Source organism: Nanorana parkeri, unplaced genomic scaffold (genome assembly GCF_000935625.1).
Source record: "Nanorana parkeri isolate BGI_ZX_2015 unplaced genomic scaffold, ASM93562v1 scaffold1589, whole genome shotgun sequence".
NCBI classification, from domain to species: Eukaryota; Metazoa; Chordata; class Amphibia; order Anura; family Dicroglossidae; genus Nanorana; species Nanorana parkeri.
Window position 1 is genome coordinate 309419 of NW_017307857.1, and position 15189 is coordinate 324607.

General features: G+C 38.8%; 1 protein-coding gene across 1 annotated transcript in view; it reads right to left on the minus strand.

The window, feature by feature from the left end:
- AIFM3 (apoptosis inducing factor, mitochondria associated 3) overlaps positions 1-15189 on the minus strand; it is a 73026-nt gene that overhangs the window by 43494 nt on the left and 14343 nt on the right. Inside the window, exons 2-5 of the mRNA XM_018570739.1 lie at positions 5059-5285; positions 2448-2661; positions 1476-1585; positions 507-616 (exon numbers count right to left, since the gene is read on the minus strand). Of these exons, the coding sequence (XP_018426241.1) occupies positions 507-616; positions 1476-1585; positions 2448-2661; positions 5059-5089 (465 nt within the window). The 5' untranslated portion in view covers positions 5090-5285. The remainder of the gene's footprint in view (positions 1-506; positions 617-1475; positions 1586-2447; positions 2662-5058; positions 5286-15189) is intronic.

The window sequence follows — 15189 nt, forward strand, 5'->3', positions numbered from 1 at the left end:
ATAGCAAACTAGCTATTGCACCCGCCCACTGCCGCTATCAATCAGCAGAGGGGGACCTGCAGTTCTCCATCAGGTCCCCCTCTGGTGATTGACAGCAGCAGAGGCCGGGTGCAATAGCTAGTTTGCTATTGGCAATTGCAAATTGAAATAGCCAATAGGAATCATGCTATGCATTCCTATGGTGTGTTCGGTTTTCTTTTTGGGTTTTTTCTGACGGCAGCAGAACCGCCCGGCCAATAGAAAACAGTTGGGCGGAGCTAGCTGTCACTGCTAGCTCCGCACAATCGTTTTCTAATCCTTTTTTTTCTACTTTTGAAACTATTTTTCTATCCTGCTCGGTTCCACAGAGGGACCAAGCAGAACAGCCGAGCTATTTACTCACTGCTGTTCGGCATCTATGAGAATAGACCGAACAGCAGCGAGTAGTCTGCAGAGGTTCGGCTTAGCCGATCCAGATGTTGGATCGGCTACCATAGTTAATGCCATCATGTTTTTGTAGAATTTACCTGAAATTTTGGCAAACCATCCAATCCTGGGAAATCCTCTAGATCACCAGTTGCAATATTAAAACATGCTCCATGCCATGGACAACGCACTCTTCCTCTGGAGAGTACACCTGTGTGTGGATAAATGGAAAATCACTTCACTGTAAGCATGACGACATCAAAAAAGTTATTCGTACTGATCTTAAAAATACAGTGGAAATGTCAAAGTTTTATACCAATCCAAATACAAGCTAAAGTACATTAACAATAGAAATTTTTTTCCAATTACCTTCAAGCTAATTTGCTTTGGTTTTTTTTTTATGTGAGAACAGTGAGATAGAATGTGAGATACATTCATTTTAGATCCTAAAGGTCTAAAATCTCTGTATTTTGCTTTAAAGGCTGCTGAAGCCACCAATTACTCGCAAATACAGTCATGCTGGGGGAGTTTCAGTGGCATTTGATTTACCAAAGGTAAATAGGCTGTTTACTGTGCAACGAAATTTTCACTTTGCAAGGGAATTCTTTCTTGCTTAGCGAATGCGGTGAAAATTCACTTTTCATAGAATACCCAATCACATACAAGAAAATTAAAAAATGCTTGCACATGATTTGATGATGGAAGTTAGTAATGTAGAGGAAGTAGGTAGAGCTATAAGGATTCAACAAATCTCTGTCCACTCTAAAAGCACTATTGTGTGCAGGGAAATAAAAAGACACGATTTAGCCTTCCATATGATTGGATTATTTAAGTAAACACAACTTCCCTTTGCTAGGTTAGCATTTTCTATTCCTTTTGTATATCAACCACACGGAGTCTGCAAATATTTTGTATGAAGAAAATCAATGTGATTTTACAATTAATTCAGTTGACAAATGTACTCAACACACCAGTATACTCTCCTATGTTACCAAAAGGAAATTACTTTTTGTGAGTCATATTTTATTTTTTTAACTATGAAATGGCTGGAAGACGAAGAAGATCCCAACCTTTAACTAAAGGTGCCCCATAGTGAGGGCATTTGTGTCCCATTGCATAGTATTCTCCATGCTGCTTAATAAGCAAAGCTTTGCCGCATCCCAAGTCAACCTCCCGCATCCTAGGGGTAAACATGAAATAACAATTATTATTGATATACATTATTATGGATTTTTGCAAACTGTGACATCATGTAGTGCTGCAGAACTTTCTATCCCATATCAAATGCAGCTCACATGCATGAATGCCTATGGATATGCTCACTAGCCAAGTCCATCTAACTCTAAGTGCATATATTAAAAAATGTTTGAAGTTCATTTTACTGTGCCAATGGACCGCAGCCGACCTCTGTGAGGAATGCAAGTGTCGATACATTTTATTTTATTGCCCTCTAGGGAAACTTTAAGTCACTACAACTCAAAATCGCTAAGAATTAGTTCTCACTTGTTTCAGAATGCTCATCTGTCATTTAAACATATTTATCTTTGTAGTCACTACTCATAGAATCAGTTATAGTTTTCATGGCACACACAGTACCTGGCACATGTACGGACAACAGATCAGATAGGTCAGATTTTGCCAAGTTCCTGCTTAGGTGTTTTGGACTAATTAAATTGAGCTTATTGTCACTTTGCTTCTCTCTGAAGCTTCTTGAAGTACTTTAGGCATATCTACTGAGTGACTGTGTGACATGTGCCTTCACCATGCCAATCAAAGATGTAATGTATGTAGTAAAATACGTGCATTCTATTCAAGCCCTCAAGCAAAGCAGTCATGAAAAAAAAAAACCACTAGGGTATTCCAATTTGAATTCTAGAAATTTACATTTAGGATATATAGTAATAATAATGACACTAATAACAATGATTATCATATGAGTATAATCATAAAATTAACTGAACTATTATTATCAAACTGAGAAAAAAAGGTAAATGTTTGCTGATATAATACTGCTAATTACAGAATAAAACATGAGCACATACTGGCCATTCTCCAGGTCCTTTACATGGCACACGGAAGCTTCCACCATGTCTTTGGGATTGGTGTAAGGATTAAGAACAATGGATCTCTCTTCATGGTGATAGTGTCGCGTTGTTCCATTTGCTTTGTATGCAAGAGGACTGGCCTTCCCATTGGGAGACAATTCTTCTTTTTCCCTTTCTTTTTCTGGCAGAACAACTTCAACTTTGACTTCCACTGCAAAAGGCACAGCGTGGTCAAATCTTTTAAATAGTGTTTTGCAAATATTGTAATTGTACAAAAAAGTTTCAAATAATAGGACATGGTGGCAATATGAGCAACATAACACAAATATCAAGGATTATAGACTTACACATACACAAACAAATCAATATCGTTTGTAAAATGTTCACAGAAGTTGCCAGTTTCACCAGGCAGATTCTGTATACCCAGGACATGGTTTATTGTGTTTTTCCAAGGATTTTAGATTTAACGGACCAGTACCAAAAGCAGAGATTTTGTACTGATAACTGTATGAGGTTTCTACATATAATCATACTATTTAACATACAAATCCCTTTAATTTTTATTTCACATAACTTTATGTATATTGTTTTCCACATTTACATGCAGACCAAGCTGCTTAGCAAAAGGACCATTACAGAGGTTTGTGAAAACTATGATGCTGCCAGGGATGTTAAAAATAGATACGGAAACAGTTTCTGTTAAATAAGACATTACTGCTAGCAGCATTATAGTTTGTTCCAACACTTGTTACTGTCACTTTTGCTGAACAGCTTGGTGTGTAGGTCGATATGCAGAAAAATATCAATGAAAAAAAAAACTGAATTCATGTTCTGAATACTGTCATTACATGCACTATACCAATACCATTATCAGAATATGATGTTGTGCAATAGTGGCTCTGTAATGAAAGAAATTAAAGTGAATCAGTACCCGAATCATGCACACTAAAGTACATACATATCCTGAACAAGCAGTAAAGGCAGATTAAAACAAACCCTCAGTCACCCCTGTATCCATGAGCTTTGTGAAGAAATTACTTTTCAACCTTCTTAACACAGCCATTGAAACCATTGTTTTTTCTAATTACTTTCTATTGCCCCAGAATCTTGGCACTCTGCAAACCCTTTAATGTAAACAGACAGTGGGTATTTCTAAACTGTTTGAAACTGTTTGGAACCCAACTCTAGTCCTTGTTGTGATCTTTGAGAATAATTTCACAATAGAAGCAGATAAAGAGGTCAGGGATGACTTGTATTAAAGCTCTTTTACTGCTTGGTACCAACACGTAATTAGTTTAAGCTAGGTTCACAGTGTTGTGCTGAGTTACAGCATGTTATGCCATGGTAATCTGCATTGCATTGAGGTGGTGCATCCATTTAAATGACTGCTTAACGCACTAAAAATGCACCAGAGAGGTGCATGCAGCATTTGCAGCAGAGCAGTATGTGTTAGTGTGTTGGTATTCGCTGTGCTGTGCTGTAACAAAAGTGCATTGAGAAGGTCCATTGGTGCCATGGCATCACATCATACCACAGCACAATAGTGTGAGCGGGGACAAAATGTCCATAGCCGAAGTACAGTTGCACTACAAACAGTATATAATGCTCAAAACCCACTGTATGCACCATAAATTGCCTGCGCCTACTTGCACAGGATCACTGGCCTTCTTTATACACTACTGGATCCATTCAAAAATCCTATGCAGATACCAGATATCTAAAAATTTGTATTAGAGTGCCGCAAAGCTTCAGCAATAATTTTGCATAGCTTCTTGTCAATAAATAGATGCTTTAAAGCAGAACTTGAATTAGAAATCACCATTCAGAACCTGCTCTGGGAAATTACATCTGGAAGCCAAGAGCTCCAAGTACTCACACCTGGATATATGTGAGCATCATGTTTATGAAGAACCTCTAAGGTTTCTACTGTATGGACAGTTAGCTGAATTCTCCACTTGGCTTAGTTTATTGAACATAATTTACATAAATGTAGCAAAGGGAAAATAGAACTGCTGTTCAAAGTAACTTAGCAGGCTCTAACGATCATTATCTTTATTATCTGAATAGAATTAATTGAACACGAAATTTAACTACTTTCTGTGGGCACTTTTTAAGCTCAAGTTTTTTTTTTAAATCAGCATTTTGGGCTCTAAAGCAGATGCAAAGTTATTTAATAATCTATTTGGGAAATCCTAAATCTTTTTAAATGCATTTTCAATTAAAATAATTGAATTTTTTGTAAGTTATAATGAACAGTCAAAAAATCTGCCCTTTTTCAAACTGTCCCCTGCTGTTAAAAGAGTGAAGGGATTTGGAATTATTTTCATTATTGTGGCCTCAGTTTGCGGCATAAAAACTATATTAGTCTAAGCTTATTATAGTAAACATTCTGTGCTCATTTTAGCTGAATGTTCTGTACATGAAAGAAACTGAAGTGTAATTTTCCTTGGATTAATTGTAACCTAGAGCGTTCTTTAATCCTCCCTGCAAGAGTGCAGAATTAACATTCCTTCCAGCAGTCACCCTGCAGAGTCTCTAAGTCTGACCCAGTTTGTTGTGCATAGCAGTATGAAACATAACATGCAATGTAATATTAATGGGCTCTCACCTGGTTTGGGTTTGGAGAAGCATCCCCCCATGATGGTTTATTACAAAAAACGATGAAAAACACAAAACATGCAATGGTCCCCCAAAGACAGAAGTTATATGGGATTCTAAGCCATACTTTGATTGAGTAGATACTATAAGAGCCTGAAACTTAAAGTAGAGACGAAGTGTGTCCAAATGGTTGACAGAAACTGCCTCTTCATTTTGGGAGGGGTCTTCAAAGAATGCCTAGGTAAGACACAAGAGTCCTGTTAGAAAGCTGTACATTGATCTTTATCTTCTTTATAATACATCCCCAAAAGCTAGCCAGCATTGCTTCTAAAATTGCCAAAAGAAAAAACAGTCAGTAAGATCATTGTACCACCCATTGGTCAGAGCCTGATCTGCTAATCAAATATTCTAATTACTCAAAATTATTTTTCAGGAAGGTTAAAAAACCAAGGTTCCTGAGTGCATTGCCTGAAGTCTGATCACTTGTACTGTGTACTCTAGTGATATCGCTTTCATGGCAAATTGGTTAGAACTAATCACCATCACATGACAATGTTTGGGCCAGGCTAACTGCTTAGGCCCAGGCAGTATGGGGAGGAGGTCAAATAGTCCCCCATACCCAGAATCACCAGGTAATTTGCAGAGCTGAAACAGAAGAATGAATGGCAGGGAAGCGCCACAAGGTATGTACGAGTGGGTCGGTGAGCGTGCTACCAAGAGACTCTGGGGTTGATTCATTAAAGGCAAATAGGCTGTTCACTTTGCAAGGGAATTAGCACATTTTAAAACAATTCAGACTTAGCTTATTTAGTCTGCTGACTTCTATCATTCAACCACATGCAAGCAAAAATGCTGCTTTGTTTTTCTTTCTTGCCCATGATTGGGTATTCCTTGCCAAGTGAATTTTCAGTCAAATTCACTAAGCCACATTCACTAAGGGAAAATTATTTTGCAAAGCGTGCAGCCTACTTGCCTTTAGTACATCTACCCCTTTGTCTCTATGCCTGTATTGAAAGCATGACGGGATTTGTGGATCAGTTAAAGGCCTATCATTAAACAACTGTTTCGAGTTTCTAGTTTGCAAAAACAAATGTTAATTCATAAACAATTGCACCAAATATATTCTATATTATAGTAAGCAGCTTGATCAGGTGCCAGACTACAGAACTCTGATGCTATAATATATTATGGTAAAATGTTACAAGGACATAACTCTTTTAGCCAATTTAAGGGGGTACCATACATGACCAGAAAATCCAGACCCTCTTTTTACCTGACATAAGCATCCACTCTTTAGCACTAGTTTCCTGAATACAGCAAATCATCATTATTTGAATAAAGTAACCTATTTTCTAGGTAATCGTCCTTGCTATATATCCCTATTGATTTTTCTCTATTTAGCTCAGATAATGGTGCTCTTGGAAGTGGGGATAGAATACTCATAGTGGTCAGTAAGATTCCAGTTATTTTGATAGTACATGTTCCTATCAGTCACTCTTAGCAACACACAAGTTTTCATACATAAAGCCTGAAAAGTCTGGGTATGTAAACCAAAAAATAAAAATGTAATATATTGCAACTTAGCAGCCCATAGATGTTATAGCTACATTTTTGTTTCTAATTGTTTATCTTTTTTTTTTTTGACCGAATAATAATGCCAGTAATACACATAGGGTTGGAGTGTTCCATAGTTCACAGAGGTAAATTGGGCAGGGCTGATAATACTGACTGAGATAACACCAAAGAGTACAGATTTCAGACAAGATCTACAGGTATTTTTTTCACTTGTTGACCAGGTATAATAAAACACTTTCAATGTTATATTAAACAGACTAAAAAGGAGCAAATAAAAATAGTTAGTTGTTAGGGTTTACATACACTTTAAATAGCCCATAGTATACAGTATATACCTGAGCTTAAATATATTTTCACTCATCATTCATGGTTATATTGCTGCCCTTTATTGGCCACCCTAAGCTACACTGAAAAAATAATCAGCTGGAACTTCATTGTTTCATCATCTCTGCAGCAGGAAACGTCAGCATGTTTTAGAAAAATGGTCAGATTCCTAAAGAACCAGTTATAGCAATGCTCCAGCATTGTCTAACAAGAGTCAGCAAAACCTACCTTAACAAATGAAGAAAATGTGAATGTTAGAAATGATGAGGAGACAGGCACATTATCTGTCTCCCCTAGTACAATGGCAAGAAGCTGGGAAGTCAACATAGCATTGTTTAACTCTATAAAATGTCACCTCCCAGAGGGTTTATTTGCTACAGCAAATGGTACGAAGTATTAAAATCCTTGGCTAAGGGCCGGCAATCTTGGAACAAGGACAATATAATCCCAGCTTTGATTCTGCCTTTCTTAAAAGTGACCTGCCTGCAAGTGACCATTTTCTAAGTATTTCATTTTCCAATACTAATCCCCTGAGGGTTGCACAAAGACACACGTACTTATAAAGGCACTACTTGTTCTACTATGCTATTATTGTCTGAGCCGCAGATTTTCCTGTGTTCTTTTTGTTGGATCCAGACACCAAGTGGACCCATTACATTATCTAAACTTAAATCTTAGTGACTAGCATATTGAATGAATACAACTACGCATTTAAAGCATTTTGTTAAATAATCACTTCCTTAATAAACATAGAAAGTAAGTCATGTCATAACAATGACCATTGTCCTTCATCTTTTAATACATGAAAAAATTATGTGTATGTGCACTGATTAGAGTAGCCAGATCTTCAGTGATTTCAAATAAAGGTGTCCATAGATAAAGGATGACAGCCTCACAATACAGTAATTTTCTAATATTTGGGGCACTAGCTGACAGAAGGAATGAGCGGAATGATTCTGCTGAACTTGGATTTGCAGCAAAGTTACTGTTAGCCTTTGCTAAAAAATCATAAAAACATAATAATGTTTCACCTTGTTGCCTTTTTAAATGTTGCTTAAATGTGCCTGAAAACAAATCATATAGCTATGTTTTTTCTCAAAGCCATTTGATCACCATGTCAGTGGTGATATGGTAATCAATGACTTTGTTTAACAAAGCCACCCCATCGCTAACCACTTTTGCAGCCAAATTTGGGTAATACCTACTTTATATTTGTTATATGTTCCCAATTATACAGCATAACTTTAAAAAAAGTAAAAGTTTCAGTTTACTGTTTTTTGGTGTTCTTTCTGCTAATTCCAGGACTGAGAAAATCCTGCTTAGTTCTCACTGTCTAGAGGTTGGGGGAGTTTTGTTTCAAATATTTAAACCTGTCTGTACTGTGGTGGCAGATTCTATTATCACTTGTAAACTAGATGAGGAGGACTGTTTATCCTATGTAAAGTTGGGGAGTTCACAGAGCACTCTCACAGAGGTTATTCCACAAACAATCGTTTTTATTTTCCTCTTCAGGGCAGTCAAAGCGGTAAACACAGATGTAAGCTTATCTTCAGCAAAACCTAAAGCAAAAGTCCATATCTCCCGCACAAATACGGTAAAATAAATGTGCCTCACCGACTTGTCATACAGAGTCCCAAACTTAGCGAAATCCCTTCCCAGGAATATACAGTAAGTCCTGAATCTCAGTAATACAGCAGGTTTCTCACACATCAGCCACAGCTGATCACTTTCTCCTCACAACTCCCACAGTCCTCTCTGGAGTTGCAGACTTTTCAAACCACTTCCTGTGACCGGAAGGTTAACCCTCTGGTGACCACAACCCAAACAGCGGTGAGATATACCTGCCTTCATGGACCCAGCCTTGCTGTCCTCTACACCTAACAAAGGGTTAAAGCCCTGAGGACCTTGCATGTTAATGAGGAGATGCTCAGTCTGTCCTAAGTCTTTCTATTAGGACAGTCAGAGTTTGCAGTTACTGAAATTGAGAGAGGAGCATGCAAGGCCTGTTAAATAGAGATGGGCAGTGGCGTAACTACCACCATAGCGACCCACGCGGTCGCTATGGGGCCCGGGGCAGAGGGGCACGGTCATGGGGGCGAGGGGTTCAGCCGTGTAGGTGGAGGACGAGACCCGGCTGCTGCGGAGGAGACTGGGGCCCTCGGCCGTGGAGTAGGAAGCCAGGGTACGGAGGAGGAGGCCGGGCCCGGAAGAAGATACCGGGGATCAGCAGTGAAGTGGAGGATGCCGGGGTTCGGCGGCGAGATGAGAATTCAAAACAGTCTTATATGCACTTGTGACAGCTAAAAAATGATCCTCGCACATCGTGCTGCTCCTTTAAGGACTAGGGGACCTTGACTCGATTTCTAAAACAAAAACACAGAGCGCCCCGAGATGTGCAGGATAATTTTTTATTTTAATGGATAATGCATAAAACAGTGCACTGTAAGAGCCATGATTGGGCCAAGTAATGATTACTTGGCCCAATCATGGCTCATAGCTAAGTCCCAGCCCCACACTTTACAAGGCTATATAAGGCAGCATTATGTAGTGTGTTGTTGGAGTTAAAGATAGATTGTAGTGTAGCACAGTGTAGTGTAGACAAAGATAACTGGTGCCAGTGCTTTATACAGCATGTTAGTGCTATATACAGTACTTTGTACTGTGTATTGTATTATTGTATCTGCTGTATATTTACTGTGTTTTCTTTTTTTTTGTGTGTCAGTGGCGTTGCTGGTGTTCCTCCTTTTGCGTTACCAGTTTTCCCATTTTTTTTTCTTTTTGAAATTGCTCTTCTTTTTGAATTTGTTTTTATATTTACTTTTTTTTCAGCAGCAGGTTCTTTTGCTTCCTCATTGCTATTACCCCTTCCGTGTAGCAGGTGTTCCCCCTTCTGCGTCACCGGTGTTCCATTTAAAAAAAAAATATTTTTACTTTTTTTTCAGCAGCAGGTTTTTTTGCTGCGTCATGGGAGTTCCCCCCTTCTGCATCGCAGGTGTTCCCATTTTTTTTTTCTCTCTCTTTTTTTAATTTTTTGTTTTTTTTGTTTTATAATTTTCTTGTTTTCAAAATAAGCCATTGTGCAACACCAAGCACCACATTCAATAAAGTATTGCAAGCACCAATTTCATATTCTCTAAGAACATTTTATAATAAGCCCCAGTGCTAACCAGTGGTGTATCTATGTTTTTGGCTGCCCTAGGCAAGCCAAGCTTCGGCCGCCCCCGGAACCTTACTAGCAACACCCCCCCGCCCGCTCCACGGGGGACTTGCACTCTAGTCGCACCGATACCAACCCACCCCCCTGCACCCGCGGGATTACTTGCCGTCACTTCATCACTTCAGGAAGGGAGCCGGACAGCGCAGCCGACGGATGGGATTGTGACTCAGAGAACGAAAAGCAGCCGGCGGCCACTTAATCGATCTTACTGCTTCCTGGGTCACAGTGGCTCTGTTTCATTTGTTTCTGTACAGAGAAGCTTACACTCTAATGCAGAATGGCACCGGCTTTAAGGGGACTACAAATCCCAGCAACACAGTATACAGCAATGCAGAGCAGTATATGAATTGGACTCTGGACTTAGCAACGCACTGGACTCTGGACTGGAGATCCTGCAGAGCCCACCTGAGACCCCACACAGCCCACCATAGATCCTGCACAGCCCACGGAGACTCTCTATGGTGGACTCTGCAGGGTCTCAGGCTGGTCAGGGTTCCTTTCCCTGCACATGCAGCTCCTTACCTGCCGCTGCTGGCCTCCTCTGCTGTCGGACCGGCATTGCTGGGCCTCAGCCCTGGCCTCCTCCACCTCCTCCCCTGTCAGTGGGCACCCCCAGCCTTGGGCCCTGGGGCAGCCACACCAGCTGCACCGTCAGTATTTCCGCCCCTATTTTTAGGGACTCCATACCGATTGGAAAAGTACCATCAGATTGGGGTCAAAAAACAGTAGTACCGATTTTCAAAACAGTTTGAGATACCTACCTGGGAACTACAGACCGCTAAGTGTAACATTAATAGTATGCAAATTGATTGAGGGAATGATAAAGAACTATCTACAAGACTTTGTCTATGAAAATGGTATCATACATGACAACCAGCATGGATTTATGAAGGATCGTTCTTGTCAGACCAACCTACTAATATTCTATGAGGAAGTGAGTAGCAATCTTGATGTAGGAAAGCCAGAGGAGATAGTGTCCCTAGATTTTGCAAACAATTTGTACCGCATAGACGATTAATATGCAAGCTACAATCTATGGGCATTGATGAAATGGTGTGCATGTTCAGAAAACTGGCTACAGGAATGTGTCCAGAGGGTATCGATAAATGGCTCAGTTTTTTAATTGGTCTAAGGTTGCACAAGGGTTCTGTGTTAAGCTGTTTTACCTGTTTATTAATGACATTGGAAAGGTATTAACAGCCATATATCGGTGTTTGCTGACAACACGAAAATTTGCAGTATAATAAACTCGAGATTAGATGTAACAACATTACAGGAGGACCTGGAAAAAACAGGGGAGTGGGCAACTACATGGCAGATGAGGTTTAATGTTGAAAAATTTAAAGTAAAGCATTTACATACAGGGGTACAGATACTCTTAATGATTAGTACACACAGACACTCATACACACACACACACACACACACACACAAGCACACATGGGTTCAACTCGATGGACCTGTGTCTTTATTTGACCTCAAATACAATGTACCTATGTACTATGTAACTTGCTGGACAAAACATTTTTTAAGTATTAACCTGGAGTTTTGCTTTAAAGTACCCAAATACTTTAGGTGTCGGCTATTATCTTGGATAGAATGTGAGAATTTTCTGAAAAAATGTGGACAAATCTTCTAAAGCAAAAGGCTTTTCTCCATTACTTTTGCACAGCAGATCCACAATCCTGGGCTATGAACATTTATGGAAATATCTGCAATGGATACAAACATTTCTCTATATCTACATCTTTATATACTGCTGTCTGTATCCGTGGATACCATTGCTGCTAAAATCTACCAAATCACCAAAATAACATGAATTATATTTCAAATTTTTACTATTCACACTCATTGTAGTAGAATGTGCAGCGCTCAGGTTCACCAAATAGTGAATCAATTCAGTGGAAAATTACAGTGTAAAAAAAAATGCATATAAAAGATAATCTCAAACGTGTAAAATTATATGAATCAGACAAATAAATGAATAAATGAATACATGAATTGCTTATCTAATAGCAAGGAATAGTGCCTCACATATAAAATACACAAGTGCAACAGTGCATAAGATTAAATAAATTAATTAATTAATTAATTAAACAATAGTGCCTCGCATATAAGAATATATGTATATATCATTCCAAATGATGCATCAAAAAGTGAATCCAAAAAAGATATAACAATAAAGTGAGTCCAATAGTAATTAGAACTTCCAGTGAAAGCAGCGTGTAGACAATGAAACCAACTTCCACACCACAGTGTCCACGTCAGAAATTCCCCTCTGGGGTGCACACTCACCAGACCAAGATGTCTGTTAGGCAGAGAAAGACGAGATGACAGTCGATGATCTCATAGCCGTCTCGTCCTTCCAACCTTCTCCCTTCTGTCTTCTCCCTTCTATTGTGAAAGTAAAGATGAGAAACATCAGACTCCTCCCAGCCAAGGTGCAGACACAGCTAATTTGACCCTAGTGTCTTTAGTACAGCAGCTCCATAATATTTCTAATTTTATATATTGATATATATTTTTATTGATTCATCTATTCATTTTATTTACCCATTTTATTCACCAATATATATCCATAAGCGCGGATTATACATACTTTATTCACACTCATTGTTTTAAGTTTTGCTGAGTACAGCTGTTTATTCGCTGTGTTTTAAAACTTGAAGTACTTCTTACTTGTTCTGGAGGTTGCAGTACTAGTCCAACTTGTGAGATTCATATCCGTAGGCATTGTTTGTTGTATGTTCTTTTTTTGTAACACTAGCAACATTTGTGACAAAGATCTACAGTTTCATATTTCAAATCACCAAAATAACATGAATTATATTTCAAATTTTTCCTATTCACACTCATTGTTTTAAGTTTTGCTGAGTACAGCTGTTTATTCGCTGTGTTTTAAAACTTGAAATACTTCTTACTTGTTCTGTAGGTTGCAGTACTAGTCCGACTTGTGAGATTCATTGCTGTAGGCATTGTTCACGTGTTGTATGTTCTTTTTTTGTAACACTAGCAACATTTGTGACAAAGATCTACAGTTTCATATTTCAAGGTATTTTATTGTTCCTTAGATTCTATGGTTACTCCCCTATTTGGGTACTTTTAAAATTTAAAATGAATGTAGTTTAGTACATATTTTATTTATTATGGGCAGAGAGCAAAAAAATGACATTTTAGTTTTAGTGATAAATTTAGTTTTTTTAGGTAAAGATGAATTGCAGATCAGTTATTTCTATTCTGTTTTCATGCCAGCAGGTAGAGTTTAGGCTCTATATTACATGTTTTCGCCTAGCAATAGCTCAAGCTGAAATTTACACAAACACGTGAGTGAGCGGAGCGATTCATCCTTTAGCAGATGGATCCATCTGATGTTATCATGCGAGTCACTGTAGCTGCAAAGAGAGAAGAACTGATGTGCTGTCTATTTAGAGAATCCATACTGTTCTGGAAATCCTTTTTTGTGCAACAAATATTTACGCATAAAACAAATATTATATGTATATATGTATCCTTTAGTTAATAGAATAGAAAAATACAAGGAGTAAAAAGGTGTTTTAGTTTCCCTCTTAGTTCCAAGTTGAAATAGATATGTGTAAATCACAATAACAAAAGAGAATGTTAAGTAGTAGACGTGGGTATAGGTAACATCTTACTTTGTAAGAAAGCAAGTTTAAACTTTTGCATCAATGGGGGAGTGGGTGGCAGCAGGAAAAAATAATGCTGTCATATATATGGCACCTAGTGGCTGTTTGCTACCCTATTATGTCAACTGCCACTCTCGCATGCTAATGTGCATCACTGGCAACAATTTGGCATGATGTCAGTTAAATTATGTTGCTTGATAGCCTTGGTCTGCAGTGAAATGGCGATGCTACAGCACATGCGCATTAGCATCTTTGGGCTCAGCCAAAATAGCAGCGGTGACTTACACATGCGCAGTAGCGTGAGATGCATATTCATAATGACTAATACGATTCACTAATAATTTAATTTACCACTAAAGCATCAACAAGCACTTCTGCACTTGCCACCAGGGCACCAACACACTCTTCTGCAGTTGCCGCCACAACACCAAAGCACTTCTGCACTTGCTTTCCAACATCAACACGCAGTTCTGCACTCACCATGACTGCACCAACATGCACTTATACACTTTCCCACCACAGCACCATCATGCATGTTTGCATTACCACCGTGACACCAATGTGCGCCCTACACTTGCCATGCTCTCGCCACCATGACTGACCCCCATCCCCCCCCCGCTTCCCGGATCTCAACACCTCTCCTGCATGCCTCCACTTTACTATACCTACACTCTCCTCAGTGCTCTTTGCCAGTCTATTAATGTGCCCTTCTGTATTCAGCCTTTTTAACTAGGGATGTTCAGGTACCAAGTACCGTACTTGTTATAAGTACAAATACTTTTCCAGCTCCAAGACTAGACTAGACAAAAACTCAAAAGTTAGGAGGCAGCTGTAATTTTTAAGGAGCATACAGAGCTTCTGGGATTTGTGCATCCCTGTTTTAATGTGTGATTTGTTATATATACAGTGGGTATATATACTGTATATATCATATTATATATGATAAGCTTATGCAATGCCACAACATTTATTTCCGTCTAGAGTTGCATTAATTTTTCACCAAGATCTTTTAGTGATGATGGGAGAGTTGGACAACTGTATAAATTATTCTCCAGCACATCCCAAAGATTCTCAATGGGGTTAAAGTCTGGACTCTGTGGTGGCCAATCCATGTGTGAAAATTATGTCTCATGGTCCCTGAACCACTCTTTCACAATTTGAGCCCGTTAAATCCTGGCTTTGTCATCTTGGAATATGCCCGTGCCATCAGCGAAGAAAAAATCTATTGATGGAAAACTCTGGTCATTCAGTATATTCAGGTAGGCAGCTGACCTCTTTTTATGGGGACTGTTGCTAAACCTAGATTCATTATCCAATTGAAAGATCTTACCTATTTGCTTGGCTAAATCCAGTTAGATACTTTTATTTGACCAGGTAGTGT